General features: G+C 44.0%; 1 protein-coding gene across 3 annotated transcripts; it reads left to right on the top strand.

Moving 5' to 3' along the window:
• The first annotated feature begins 1,256 nt into the window (after nucleotides 1-1,256).
• LOC129181500 (galactosylgalactosylxylosylprotein 3-beta-glucuronosyltransferase 1-like) lies at nucleotides 1,257-14,707 on the top strand. Of its 3 annotated transcripts, none has more exons than XM_054776782.1 (5): nucleotides 1,257-1,321; nucleotides 5,552-5,934; nucleotides 7,970-8,257; nucleotides 8,401-8,534; nucleotides 9,070-14,707. In XM_054776782.1, exons 1-4 carry the CDS (start codon nucleotides 1,303-1,305, stop codon nucleotides 8,482-8,484), a joined length of 774 nt encoding a protein of 257 aa, XP_054632757.1. In that variant the 5' UTR covers nucleotides 1,257-1,302; the 3' UTR covers nucleotides 8,485-8,534; nucleotides 9,070-14,707. The 3 variants fall into 3 exon arrangements, with proteins under 3 accessions (XP_054632757.1, XP_054632756.1, XP_054632755.1); XM_054776780.1 differs by lacking the exon at nucleotides 1,257-1,321 and adding an exon at nucleotides 4,794-5,143 and having other exon boundaries at nucleotides 9,070-14,706; XM_054776781.1 differs by lacking the exons at nucleotides 1,257-1,321; nucleotides 9,070-14,707 and adding an exon at nucleotides 4,791-5,143 and having other exon boundaries at nucleotides 8,401-8,828.
• Nucleotides 14,708-14,714: the final 7 nt, after the last annotated feature.

Genomic DNA, 14,714 nt, shown 5'->3' with positions numbered 1-14,714 from the left:
AAGGGTTTGTGCCGTTGGTTGCATATTACCCATCCACAGAGCATTATAGCAAAGATTATTGCACGACAGCTATATTATTGATGAAAATATTATTGATGAAAATAATGTTTTAAAAACAAAAACTTTGTCTCTTTGCACTGCTGTAACTACAGACAATGACTTTTCTCACTAAAGATAAGAAACATACAGACATACTTTCTGCATTCCATCTTTATCTTCACTGATAAATCTATAGATTGCAGATAACCTGTGGCAAATGATAGACTTGCGGGGACAATGAGTACAATGTGAGACATTTATCTACCCACAAAAGTAGTGTATGTACACATTTAACTCATCAACACTGTCTTACGGCCGACTGTGTTCACTGATTATCCATTTTAAAGAAATTCCCACTTACAACTACACCTCCCATTCCCAAACATTTACACCTGCGTCAGAGGAACGTGCACACCCAAGTGTCCCTTGCAGCTCCATCCCCCATTTTACATCTGACTATGAATTGATGAGTCATGTGCAGACACTTACAATGCTTATTTGTTACTGTCCTATACTGAGGAATTGTTGACAGAAGTTGGATGAAAATCATTTTAAGTAGCGCAACTGGATAATCTGTGGCAATAAATATTTATTTTTGTACCAATGATGCTCCGATTGATCGGCCAGCAGGCCAATGTCTCCTAAAAGAAGGCGTCTCATTTCACCAGTGACATCAAATCAAGTCAAATATGTTTTTGTCTAAATGAAGGTGATTTCATGGTTCCTTTTTTCATATCATATAGCCAGTAGCAGGGATGCAGAGAGGAGTTCTGGGTCCAATGAAAAAACTCATGTTGCCCCGTCTTCCCTTTTATTAATTAATTATTGATTAGGCCTACTTGTCTATTTTTGGACTCCTTGGTAGTCAAGGGACCTTGGAATTGTCCTGACGTTTCCCCTTTATGCAGCACCCTTGGCCAATGGCACTCATCATAACACATTGAAAAATGTATAATTAATCCAGGTGATGCGTATCGGACAATTTCAGTCCGGATGATCGGTATCGGAATCGGCAGCGATAAACCCTGCCTGGAGCATCCCTAGATGGAAGTGAAGGAGAAGGAGACATTATTTGTGAAAAACATGTCCTGACTTGTCTCCAAGACGAGGAGGATCTCAGGGACCAGACTATGCTTGATAAATCTCCACCCCCTTTCAGTAATACTCTAAAATTCATCAGCTCTACTCGGTACATTCTACTGACGTCCGGACCTTCATCGAGAGAAGGAAACTCTTTTTCCTCCCCTATTCTCCCGATTCAACATGGCGCAGGAAAACTCAGGTAATATTTACCCATTACTGATTACCACAAACCCATCACGCATAATTTGGAAAGATTCCTACAATACTAAATTCTTATCATAGTATTCTCACCCTCTGTAAAACACTATTTTCTGAACTTTGATTTAACAGGTAATATCTGTTTAAAAAAAGTGCTCATTACAACTTCCTTGCACTATTACATTGAATCGCATCAGCACACTAAATGATAATATAGATTTCTCTTGTCATTCTCACTGAAATATGCTTAAAACTACCGTGTTGCTGTGGAAATACGTATGGTTATGGTTATGGTTTAATTTATTTCGAACATGCATGCAGTTTACATTGAATGCGTCATATTACAATTCACAATTGCACATGTCTGAAAAGGAGTAGGAAGAAGCAGAGTGTATTTAATCCGTATCACATCCATAGCTGATACATATGTCCACTTCCTGTATACAACATGCACTATTACCATTATTCTTCCCTACAATCAAAGTTATGATAATGGTAATAATTATTACTATTATAAAAAAAACAAAATAAAAAGGTTCTTCCTTTTTCCCTTGTTGCTTTCTTGATCCACTTCCAGGTCTTCCTGCCCTGCCGTTTTTCGTGTTGTACTGTGAGTGTCGCTGAATATAGATACTGTACATGGGTTCCTAATTCCAGTACTTTGTTGAGCAGACCCTTGCAACGATGATATCAAAAGTCAAATCTTAATGAATATAATCCTTCTAACTGCATGGCTTTTTTTTTGTGAGTTGTATCCTCCATTCTCCTTGTTGTCATTGTATATCTTCTCCTTTGGGCTTTTCCCTTCAGGGGTCGCCACAGCGAATCAATTGCCTCCATCTAAGCCTGTCTTCTGCATCCTCTTCTCTCACACCAACTACCTTCATGTCCTCTTTCACTACATCCATAAACCTCCTCTTTGGTCTTCCTCTAGGCCTCCTGCCTGGCAGTTCCAAACTCAGCATCCTTCTACCTATACATTCCCTATCTCTCCTCTGGACATGTCCAAACCATCTCAGTCTGGCCTCTCTGACTTTATCTCCAAAACCTCTAACATGTGCTGTCCCTCTGATGTACTCATTCCTGATCCTATCCTTCCCGGTCACTCCCAGAGAGAACCTCAGCATTTTCATCTATGCTACCTACGGCTCCATCTCCTGTCTTTTCCTTATTGACACTGTCTCTAGACCAAACAACATCGCTGGTCTCACCACAGTTTTGTCCACCTTTCCTTTCATTTTAGCTGAAACTCTTCTATCACACAATCACACCTGACACTTTTCTCCACATGTACCATCCTGCCTGTACACGCTTCTTCACCTCTTTTCCACACCCTCCATTTCTCTGGACTGTTGACCCTAAGTACTTAAAATCCTCCACCTTCTTGAGCTCTTCTCCCTGCAACCTCACTCTTCCACTTGGGTCCCTCTCATTCACACACATGTACTCTGTCTTACTGCGGCTAACCTTCATTCCTCTCCTTTCCAGGGCAAACTTCCACCTCTCTAGCTTCTCCTCCACCTGTTCCCTGCTCTCACTGCAGATCACAATGTCATCTGCAAACATCATAGTCCATGGAGATTTCTGGGGGGGGGGACAAAAAAAAAAAGAGAGACAAGGACAACAGCAGCAACAACAACAATTGTGACAACAAGAACAGAACAACAGTAACATACAGAACGACATCAGCAAATAAATGTCTGTGACAACTATAAAGACAAACAAGGACTAAAGGATAAAGGACAAAACAATATCAACAACCACAATGATAACGCTGTCAATGACAATCACACATAATAGTCATGAAATGATGAATTATGATAGTGATCACAATGACAATACTGCATTGAAAAAAATCTACTTCTACTATATGGATTTCACTGAAGATGGGTATTTTTTTATCTAATCCCCACATTAAACGATGGAACACTGCATATAGGCCTATGGGCTTTCGTATTTTCTGGTGCACAAATGATGACCTCATCAAACCACTCTGAAGCGTGTTAACAACCGTGGGTGGCTTGTAACAATCTTGCTCGCTCCCGACTAACATTATGTCTGTACTGTCCAATGTTCCCCCTAATTTTTCAAGTATCGGAGCATACACAAAAACAACCTGAGAATCCCTTGGACCTCTGTGAGCAGTATCAGACATTCACACTTTAGTATCACACCTGTCCAAAACCTGAGAACTTCCATTCTGTCATTCATTTCCAGTTAAGGTTGCATGGATCTGCGGTGCGCAGAGAACTAGAGAGCAGTGCGCGATTGCCCACACGAGCAGCTTAGAGGGAACAATGGTCGTGTCTCTTTCAGATATTAAACTTGCAATTTACAATGACTGCAAAGTGTTGGTTATGCGAGGCGGAACGAACCAAGACTCCTTCCTTCAATACTTGCAATTCCCAGGGCGTAAGCCATCAATCAGGAAATTACGGAGTGTATCGCACTGGATAACCAGCCCTTTTCTATCGTGCAAGATGCCGGATGCCGGATGTTCTTTACAGCCATGTCTAATTGTTGATGCTGTATCCATTAGATTCACAACAGATATGTGTTAATTAAGTAATTTGTTGCTACAAAAATGGCAAGAAAAAAGGCAATCAACAAAGGAAGAGAGACAGACCATCCTAACACAACCAAATGTCGGTGTTTCCTCCAGGGAAATTGGAGAGTTCTAAAGGACCGGTAGTGTATGCTTAATACTACCGTGTTTCCGTGGAAATACATGATACACACAAACTATCGGTAAATAACAGGTGCATTACCCATACCAAAACACACTTTTTCTTCAGTATGTTTAATTCTCTTGTCTTTTTTATTTGTAATGCCATTATTTTCTTTCTAATTGTACAGGAGTCATCGAGAATCAAGACAATAAGACAGCTGATAGTACAAGGAAGTGTCATTTACATTAACCACTACAGCAAGGTAGTTGAGAGTGTTTTCCAACCTACCCTGAAAGCCGCGCTTCAAAAACTCTTATATGCGGAAACAGGATGTGATATTATTAGTACAGAGAGGCTTCTTGGCGCTGCCGAAGAAATAATGATGGCGAAAGCATGCTTTGGTCGCATTCAGGACGATGACAAGCAGCGGCTTTACATCATTTGCATAGAAAAATATCCATGGCTTTCTTTACATGGTGAAACTAAAAAACACGGTCTTTATCTCGCCACTTCTTTTGTTTTTATTGACTTTTGTTTCATTTTTATGATGAACTCATTGGTATACTTCAAGGTGGTGTCTGTCACGGTTAGCTACTGCAATGGGGAAGCTAGCGTTCCAGCTCCTCTTCCTGCTCAGCCATGATTGCAAACTTTCCAAATAAATGAATAAATCCAAGTTGGCATTGTATAATGAATGAATACAGTAGATAGACATGTAACCTGGTCTTAATAACAGAAAACAGAAGTAACAACATAGCATTGATAGTTTGTGTCCTTCTGATGAATAAGATAAAATGAAGAGATAGGAATGATGACGTGCTGCAGCATTTTTACTTGTACTCGTACTTGGAAACTCAACCGGTTAGGCTGGTTAGGCCATGGAGGACGATTTTTGATCAGCCTCGATGAGACTCTGGCAAACCATCTGACAGCAGAAAAGAGAGGCAGGGCTCGGTCCACACTGTTTGTAGTGTATTTCACACGACTTTGCTTCTTAGATCTGTCTTAATATTTGGTATTGCTTACCTGCAATACCTGCAGAGAGATGCTGCAAAAGAGACGAATTGCTGTTATTCTGTTCATCCCATTGCTTTGGATATTTCTCAACTGGATTTGGCACAATAGCCTTGCCTGGCCACGAGCAATTACACAGGGTAAGAAAGTCTGGATGAGAATTACTTTATTTACTTTTGCGTACATGAAAAGTGGTACCTGTAGGAGGGTCACCTAGCAAAATGTTTTTGCTCGGTCATAATAACACTTTTATATATATTTTATATATACTGGTTATAAAATTTTGTCTGCGACCAGTCCAGGGTGTACCCCGCCTGTCGCCCGAAGTCAGCTGGGATAGGCTCCAGCATGCCCCGCGACCCAAATGAGGATAAAGCGGTATAGAAAATGGATGGATGGATGGATAAAATTTTGCCCATTAGAGAAAAGCAAATAAATGTACACGTCGAAGTGAAACTGACGCACCTGGCTCCTGATGCAGCATTGTTAGTACCTTCGTAGAACACAAATATTTGTTCAGGAGTGTATTGAGTATTTCACTTTCATAGGACACAGAGGAGATGGTGATTCTGCCAGCCTGCCACCCATCTATGTCATCACACCTACCTACCACCGTCCAATGCAGAAGGCCGAACTGACTCGACTCACCAACACTTTTCTCAATGTGGCCAACCTGCACTGGATCGTGGTGGAGGACTCGCAAACAAGGACACCTCTTGTCAGTCACCTCCTCCGGGAAAGCGGACTCAAGTACACCCACCTCAACGTGATATCGCCTCAAGACTCCAACCGTCAATCCATCAGGGGGATATCACAAAGAAACCTGGGCTTGCAGTGGCTCCGCAGTACCTTCAATGTGAGCAACCCTAATCCTGGTGTTGTCTACTTTGGAGATGATGACAACACTTACAGCCTGAAACTGTTTGACGAGGTGAGGATTAATGTCATTTAGAAGTCATTTAATACAGTGGAACCGCTTAGGTTTGCCCCACTCAGGGTGACAACCCGTCTGTGTGGACCAAAGCATCCAGTCCCAGTGCAGTGTGTTTTTATTCGGAAAACGCGCCAACTTAAGTGGACTTGGTCTACAAAATACAAATGTATTGTGATTGCTATGAAACATGACATGATAGGATTAAAAAAGCTTTGACTCTTCCAATTTAACAATTAAAATTGTTATGTTTATTATTATCATTCTGTGACTTTCTTGGCACCCTGGTAAGGGGGGGCCGCATGGTGGCCGAGTGGTTAGCATGTTGGCCACACAGTCAGGGCATCTCCGTGTGGAGTTTGCATGTTCTCTCCCGTGCGTGGGTTTCTCCCGATAATCCAGTTTCCTCCCACATTCCAAAAACATGCATGTTAGGTTACTAACTGTAAATTGTCCATGAATGTGAGTATGAATGTGAGTGTGAATGCTTGTTTTTCTATATGTGCCCTGCCACTGGCTGGCAATAACAAGGTGTAGCCAGCCTCTCGTCAAAAGTTAGCTTACCTGCGACCCTAGTGAGGATAAGCAGTATAGAAGATTAATGGATGGACAATGCTGCTCACAGCTTTATTAGTATTATTACTATTCTGCTTTCCTGAAGCGACCTTGCACAAAAAGTCACCAAAAGGTGCAAGTGCCCGGCGAGAAATGTGAGATTTTTGGGCTTCTGAACACAAACTCCCAAAACTCACTCAGTAGCGTCCCCTTTTAATTAACCCCTGCCATGAGTTTTACAGATCGTCACGAAATTTGGTGGAGATGTCAATCATGACAGGTCACACAAAAAAGTCTCACAATAGATAGATACTTTATTCATCGCCAAGAGAAATTAACATCTCCTGCAGCTCTGCAAAAATGTCATAATAAACTTAAACACTGGAACTCATGTTCCAAACAAACAGGAAGTCAGCCATTTTTATTTGAAGCAGCCATTTTGGGCAAAATGCATGGGTTGTAATTTGACGAAACTAGTCCTAGGATCTTTGACCAAATGATCTCAAATTAAAATCACACATACCGGCCAATCGGGCGATAATATATTGTCAACCAATTTAGCCTATGAGAGAGGATGTAGGCGGGGCATGGCGACAAACTTTGATGGTCAACTTGATGACTGGCCACAAAACTGTAAAAGTTCATAACGTGGATTCTCAAATCATAATTTGTTCATATGATGAAGAGGACACCTTGAAGTACCGTGTGACCGCTAACTCATGTGAACACCAATTTGCATGGGGGTGCAAGGGCACGTTCAATCCTGCTCGCAGCCTTAACTATTATTATTCAGCAACTTCCCTCACATGATTGAGGACCTTAACATTCACAAAAAGTCCCAAATATTTGCAAGCGCATCTGGCCCGGCAGGAAATGTCAGATTTTTTGGGTTCACCCCCTTTTAATGAACTTCTGCCATGAGTTTTACTGGTGGCACCCAGTGGCGATATGAAATGACGAACAAATGCTTTTAAACTGTGGATACTGGCATCGAGGCCCGCATCCCGTGTGCCCACCGACTCATGTGAACCTTGAGTTGTGTGGGTGTGCTTCTCGCAGTTTTAATTTTAATTAGGTTTCTGTGTTTTCATAGAATATTTTATAGTCTAAACAGCAATATCAGTGCACGTCTTGACTATATTAAGGCTTAATCTGAACTGAACAGGAAGTCATTGTGTGTGTTTTTTTAATGTGCAACTAACAATAGTTGTGTTGATGATGACATTAACCACACTACAACACATGTTGAGATAATCGCACCAATTTTTCATGGAAGTGACCCACTTGGATCACATTTTACGTTGACAAATGCAGTTAACCATCGATGTACATGTCAACTTAAGCGGGCACTTGTTAATAATAAACACAACTTGATGACTTGGTCTGCATAGACGGGTTGCCAACATAAATGGGTTCCACTGTAGTAGTTAGTATGAAAGTGGAATCAGTGAGTGACTACATATCTGTCTCCAACTACCAGATGCGATGGACCAAAAAGGTCTCAGTGTGGCCCGTTGCATTTGCGGGGGGCCTTCGATACGAGTCCATCAAAGTAAACACCAAAGGAAAGGTATATGGATGGGAGGTTGCATTTGCCCCACAGCGACCCTTTGCCATTGACATGGCTGGCTTTGCAGTCAATCTGCAACTCATCCTGTCAAAACCCGAGGCTTATTTCAAGCCGTACACAGGACGTCAAGAGGGCAGTCTACTAATGGATCTTGCTACCCTCGACGACCTGGAACCGAAAGCAGATAACTGCACCAAGGTATGGCAAGGATGTTGAAGCATGCTCAGTATACTCTGCAATGTAATTCACACCAGCTTTCACATTTTACAAATTCTGCTGAGAAAACTTGTCTGAGCCTTGCTTGTTTTTTCTGGTTTTCTATATTTTCTTCTTACCTGCAGGTCTTGGTGTGGCACACTCGATCACAAGCGCCTAACTTGTCTCGTGAGAATGGTTTTAAACACTCTGCTAATGTGGAGACATGACATCCACCATCTGATGAATAAAGTGGATATCTGCAGTGGAACCTGCTTAGGTCAGTTCCGTTATGTCAACAATTAGTCTTTGTGGACCATCTCATCCAGTCCTAGTCCAATTTGTTCTTCTTACTGAAAAATGCCTACATAAGTTGACATCCATGGTTGACTGCTGTTGTCGACACAAAATGTGAAAAATGCGTCAGTTTTGTAAAAAACGGGTTCTTATATGTGTATTACATACATTACATAAGTGTAAAACTCATACAACTGCTGTTAGTTGCACAGCATTAAAACATGTGTCACGCCCTGTGTGACCTGTGGGACCCTGTTCTGTGTTTTCCTTTTATGTTCTATTTTAGGCTCTTATTTGGTATCTTCTGTTTTCTGTTTTACACGACAGGCAGCAACTCTACCATTCTTTTGAGGGGCTATTTAGTTCAGCTGGTAGCTTCTTCCTTTGTTGGAGCATTGTATGTTTTAAGCAACTTGCTTTCTGCTAGTTTGTGTTTTTCTTGCTCGGCTTACTATAATTAAGACTTTTCCCTGCACTTTGTCCCCATCTCTGCATCTTGTGGTCACACATTATACCAGAATGTGACAGAATGCTCCAACCAGAAAGTGACTTCACAGCGTTTGATTACCGGAGCCAGCTGTTCCTCAAAGCGATGGAGGCTGAGTGCGCACACCTCGCTTGACTCCGGCAAGTACTTCACACAGTTCCAAGGTGCAGTCACTCTCTTTCTTCTTCACCACGCCAAGCCGAGGTGCAGTTTCCACATGTTGCTCCTGAGTGCCAACCCATTGTCCAGCCTACTACGGCCCCTGCTCACCATCAACACGTCAACTGCACAAGTTCTGCTGTTGGTGCAACGGCAAAAAGGGTTGTCTCTCCTTTGACTCCCCGCACCTTGTCAGCTCCTGACGCTCCCTGAGCCCGCACCACATCAACTCCCGACGCCACTATCCTGGCACCACATCTTAAGCCACCACTTGTTCCGACCGGGTAGTCAGTGCAGGATGGACCTCCAAGCCTCCCCGGTCCCTGTGTCAGCAGTGTGGGACACCTGGAATCCATCCGTTCAGGGGTGGCTATGGCCAACTGTGCAACTGAGGACGCACAGCCCACTTTGATTCCTGTTCCGGCTCCACAGCAGCCCAAGGTCTGACCATTTCAGCTGCTGCTTTGCCTCCACGCCAGGCCTACGACAAGTCACCTCTTGCTCCACCTCCACGCCAGGACAAGGACAAGTCGCCTCCTGCTCCTGTCCCGGCCCATGCGGCAGTTGCTGCCTCCAGTTCCTATTGCAGCTCTGCCCATGCACCAATCGCCACCTCCAATTCCTGTCCCAGCTCAGCCCACGCAACAGTGGCCACCTCCAGTTCCTGTCCAGCTCTGCCCACGCTTTGGCCGCCTCCAGTTTCTGTCCCGTCTCTGTGCCAGCCACCACCAGTTCCGCTCCATGGCAGCCCAAGAATGCTCACCTGCAGCAATTGCGGACCTGCGGCTGCTCAACTCTAATTCCCCCTTGTCCAGACGCCTATGGGTTTCCTGACGACGCTGCTGTCCCGGCCGGGGTCCCAGCAACACTGCAGGGCTTGCCGTCTCGGCTGTTTCCCAGAAGGGTGCCACCAGCTCCGCATGTGCACCTGCACACACATGGACATGAACACACACACACACACACACACACACACACACACACACCCACACTACACTTGTAAAGCTGCAGGCACCTCTATCCTGACACGACAAAAGACAGATATGTTTGTAGTTCTAAACATATTTGCTAAATGTTTAATGGTCATCATGGTCGTCATGGACCATCATTAAGCCCTGCCGCCACCAGAACCCACCAGCTTCACAAAGTCGGACACTTATCGCCTACAATGTCAAAACTGTCCACTTTCATTCTGAACAGTAAATATGACAAATTGGACTAATTTTACACAAAATGAAACTCTAAAAGGAGGAAATGCATTTTTATTGCGTAAATGCAATTGGTTGAAAATTGAGTTGAGAAATGGGAAGTCAGTGGTATTTTTTGTTGTCAATTTTAAGTCTGACCCCGCAAAAAAACCACAAAGCATTAAAATCAATGTTATTACTAATCTTGTGTATAAGTAAGCCTGATTTTGAGGTATAGTGCCAGCCCCATAACATTTCTGATGGAAAATAATTCTTTTCGTTTTTTAGTAAGTGGAGTAACACAACCAAAGCTATGAGCAAACAAGCAAAAATTTACAGGTCCCCATCGGGTAAGTGTGTATTCAAGGTGATGTCCCCACTGATGATTGGGTGTGTCACACTGTGCCACTCTCTATTGCCCTCTTATGGGTCAAAGGTATAATGACAGCTTGGTAATATACCTTAAATTTAAGTTGTTGTTTTTTTAATCAATTATACCCGATTATAGACCAAAAACAAACTATTTTGATTTTCATTTGAGCAAGTCTTGGATTTTATTACTGTCTTTTTTTTTTTTTTCTTTTAACCCTGTCCTGTCCAGCCTTTAAAGCAGATAGAATTGTAGATCTAAATGCCGTCAAGTGCTCAACAGATTTACTCTGCCAGGGAGAAGTGTGATATACACTTCCCCTGTTATACAAAATTTATTGGACTTTGATGCTTGTTATAAAGCAAATTTGGAGCGACCGGACTGGAGCAGGAGGGGACAGAGAAGAAGAGAAACGGAAACAGGGGATGAGAGGGGGACAAAACAAAAAGAGAGGCAAGAGACAAGGACAACAGCAGCAACAACAACAATTGTGACAACAAGAACAGAACAACAGAAACATACAGAACGACATTAGCAAATAAATGTCCGTGACAACTATAAAGACGAACAAGGACATAAGGACAAAACAATATCAACAACCACAATGACAAAGCTGTCAATGACAATCACACATAATAGCAGTCATGGAATGATGAACTATGATAGTGATCACAATGACAATACTGCATTGAAACAGTTACACATAATATTAGTAATGAAATGATGAACTATGATAGTGATCACAATGACAATACTGCATTGAAACAGTTACACATAATATTAGTAATGAAATGATGAACTATGATAGTGATCACAATGATAATACTGTATTGAAACAGTCACACATAATAGTAGTAATGAAATGATTATCTATGATAGTGAACAGAATGATAATTACTGTAATGCACATCATTGTAAAAAAAACTATAATCATACTGCTGATATCACTGTCGCTGTAATAAAACCAACAACATAATAACACCCTGGTTAACTCAGTGAGTAATGTGGGGAAGTACGTATGTACTGTGAGTGTGCATATGTACAGGTATCTCTGTATGTGGGGAAGACTTCATATATATATAAAGGTGCAAGAATGTGTGGGCGTGTAATTGTCACTGAGAATGCATGAAAGGAAAGGGGCCGCCCTCCACCTCCCAGAGAGCCCCGCCCCAAATAGCCAGGCCGAGCCCCCGCCGCCAGAAGGCCACCAGGCCCACAGGGGCAGGCAGCACAAAGATCAGTGCCCCAAGAGCCAGCCCAGAGAGCCCTCCCCCCCAGGAAGACCAGCAAGGGGCCGAAGAAAGGTAATCCCAGCCAAGGACAGGGCGCCGGCAGGCCGCAGGACTGGCAACCCTGAGACCAGCGAGAGATCACATCCCACAAAGGCAGACGAGTACCGGGGGCCACAAACCGGGAGGCCCAGAGACGCACCCACAACCGGAAAGAAGCCCGTCCACGCCGGAAGTGCCAATCCCCCCACCGCCACCCCCACCCCCAGGGAGCGGAGCCCGGCCTGCCCCGGGCCAACCCCCGCCCGACCCCCAACACAGGGCCGCCCCGCCCAGGGATGCAGGAGGCACACCCTCCACCCAACCGGCAGAGGCACGGACGGCAGAGAAGTATCACCCAGAACCCGACCCCACAGAGCAAACCCCTGTATGCCCCCCCCCCCCCAAAATAAATAACTAAAATAAATAAATAAATAAATAAAAGTACACACACGCACGCACATACACACTCCTACGCCCCCACGCGCACGCACATACACACTCCTACGCACCTACACACTCCTACGCACCCACGCGCACGGCACATACACACTTCTACGCACCCAAGCGCGCACACATGCATGCACACACACAGTGGTCGACTGCCCGACACCCGGAAGCCTCACCCTATCCCCCGTTGGTAACCCAAGGAGCAGCAGAGCCGGGGACCCCGGGGTCCCAGACATACAATCCAGAACCCAGGCGCGGAGAGCGCGGACCGCCGGGGAGCAGGAAGACACCAGGCCACACCCTCCCAACGGTAGGATGCCGCCAGAGGAGCCAGCGAGGAGGAAAGCGGGAAACTGAGCATGCGGGCGGGAAAACGAGCGAGCAGCCAGGCGAACCACCACACAGCGCCAACCGACACCCGCGGGCCAGCAAACCCCGAAGAGGGAGCGGGAGCACCGCACCCCAAGCCGCAGGGAGGCCAAGAACCAGAGCCGAGAAGGCGAGACCAGCAGAAGACTAGCCGACGGACCCCACCATCCACCAGAAGCCAGACCAGCCACATGCCACCAGAGTCGACAGCGCATCACCTGCGCACCGGAGCCCCACCCCCGACAAGCCCGCAGACAGACCGGGGGAGGCGAGGACACAGACAGCGGCCCAGCAGAGCACAAAGCGCAACGGCAACAAACGCCCAAGCGCCCGGCAGAGAACAACCCCCCCAGCGGGCCCGGCCACAGGGCACCCGCCCTCCAACCCCCACCCCGCCACCCAGGCCCACAGTACCCGCAAGCATGACCAAGCCCCAACCCACCAGCCGGCCCGGCGCCCCAGCAGCCGCCGCAGCCGGATATATTATTACTGTCTTAAAAACAATTGAAAATACACTACATCTTATACTATTATGACCCTTTTTTCAAACCATGTATTTCTGTTCCCTCCAATTTCTACTACTACTACTATGACAACTATTTGTTTATATTTTTAAAAGTTATATTTAAAATATTTCATATATGTAAGCACATGATTCAACCGAATCATAAGTATACAGCATCAGGACACATGTATTCAAGCAAAATTTATCCTTAGCTTTAAATTCCCCTAATTCTCGTTAGTATACATACTGTAGATCTTCCTCACAAAAAATGCTGTTATTTAATTGTTGAAGACAATAAAATGCAGATAACAGACAAAAAGCTACGCCGTTTGTGGTTAGACTTGTTCTGATAATGATCCTTTTGTGAATTTTTAATCTGATCAAGGCCACAAGACTTATTTCAAGCCAGTTTCCTCAATAGAACCAGTGACTTCATCAGGGCTGATAATCACATTATCATGGAGAACATCACCAACACAAAAGTCGGCACTTTTGACACAGTTAAAAAAAAAGTCCCTATGTTGTCGTCTTCGTAATGGGGAGCAGACGTATTTTACAATCATTCATAATATTTGCCTCTTTCCAGAAATATTCATCATTGCTGCAATTTTCTGCCCATAGATTTTGCTTTCAGAGTCTGTCCATATCTGTTAATAATAATAATGCTTGAATTATAACTATGTGGCTCTGCATTAATTGTGTCATGTAGTTGTCGATAATTCTGGGTACAGTATACACAAAAGAGAAACCCTCGCCTCCAACGCTTAAAGCAGGCAACACTTCATACAATTACCATCATCACGAAAGAATGATGAGGACTAACTGAACATCTGACACACTGGGCAGAGAGCAGGAGAGCTAGATGCTAGGCTAATATTTGTACATTTGTTATACATTCAATAATGCAAGCATGGAATAAAGGAAAACTTGAACACAGTGTATTCTTGATATGGCTAAAGCATGTGCAATATGGATTCTTCAATAAAGCACAGACACAGCAAAGTCATTGTATTCAGCAATACAACTGTCCTGTTCGCAGAGAACTTGACAGCATCACTGTTTAAAAAGGCAGAAACAATAACTTTTTAATATTATTTGGGGCAGTGGTGAGACAACTAAAGATTAGCACATGGTGTTCAGCATAATGGTTCAATTTCTGCATCTCTGGTGTCATGGCTGTTCGGTGTTTCTAGTCTAGTGTCTAGTCTATCGTCTAGTAATTCTCTTTGCTCTGGCTCTTTACTTGGTCCCTTCAATTTAGATTTAAATAGAAAAGGCGCATAGCTTTTACTGAGCGATTGTGAAAAACATTTGAACTTTATTTTTTTAGGTGTTTCACAGACTAAAAGTCGCCGTATGCTTTATGTA

The sequence above is a fragment of the Dunckerocampus dactyliophorus genome, chromosome 5 (assembly GCF_027744805.1).
Source record: "Dunckerocampus dactyliophorus isolate RoL2022-P2 chromosome 5, RoL_Ddac_1.1, whole genome shotgun sequence".
Classification (NCBI taxonomy): Eukaryota; Metazoa; Chordata; class Actinopteri; order Syngnathiformes; family Syngnathidae; genus Dunckerocampus; species Dunckerocampus dactyliophorus.
Note: the sequence above shows the minus strand (reverse complement) of the source record. Positions and strands in the feature narration are given on the sequence as shown.

Excerpts from the sequence above, each read along its gene's own strand:
- LOC129181500 (XM_054776780.1), top strand. The coding sequence starts at position 5,035 with ATGCTGCAAAAGAGACGAATTGCTGTTATTCTGTTCATCCCATTGCTT. Across the intron at positions 5,144-5,551 it reads GCCACGAGCAATTACACAGG|GACACAGAGGAGATGGTGAT; the intron begins GTAAGAAAGTCT and ends TCACTTTCATAG. Across the intron at positions 5,935-7,969 it reads GCCTGAAACTGTTTGACGAG|ATGCGATGGACCAAAAAGGT; the intron begins GTGAGGATTAAT and ends TCCAACTACCAG.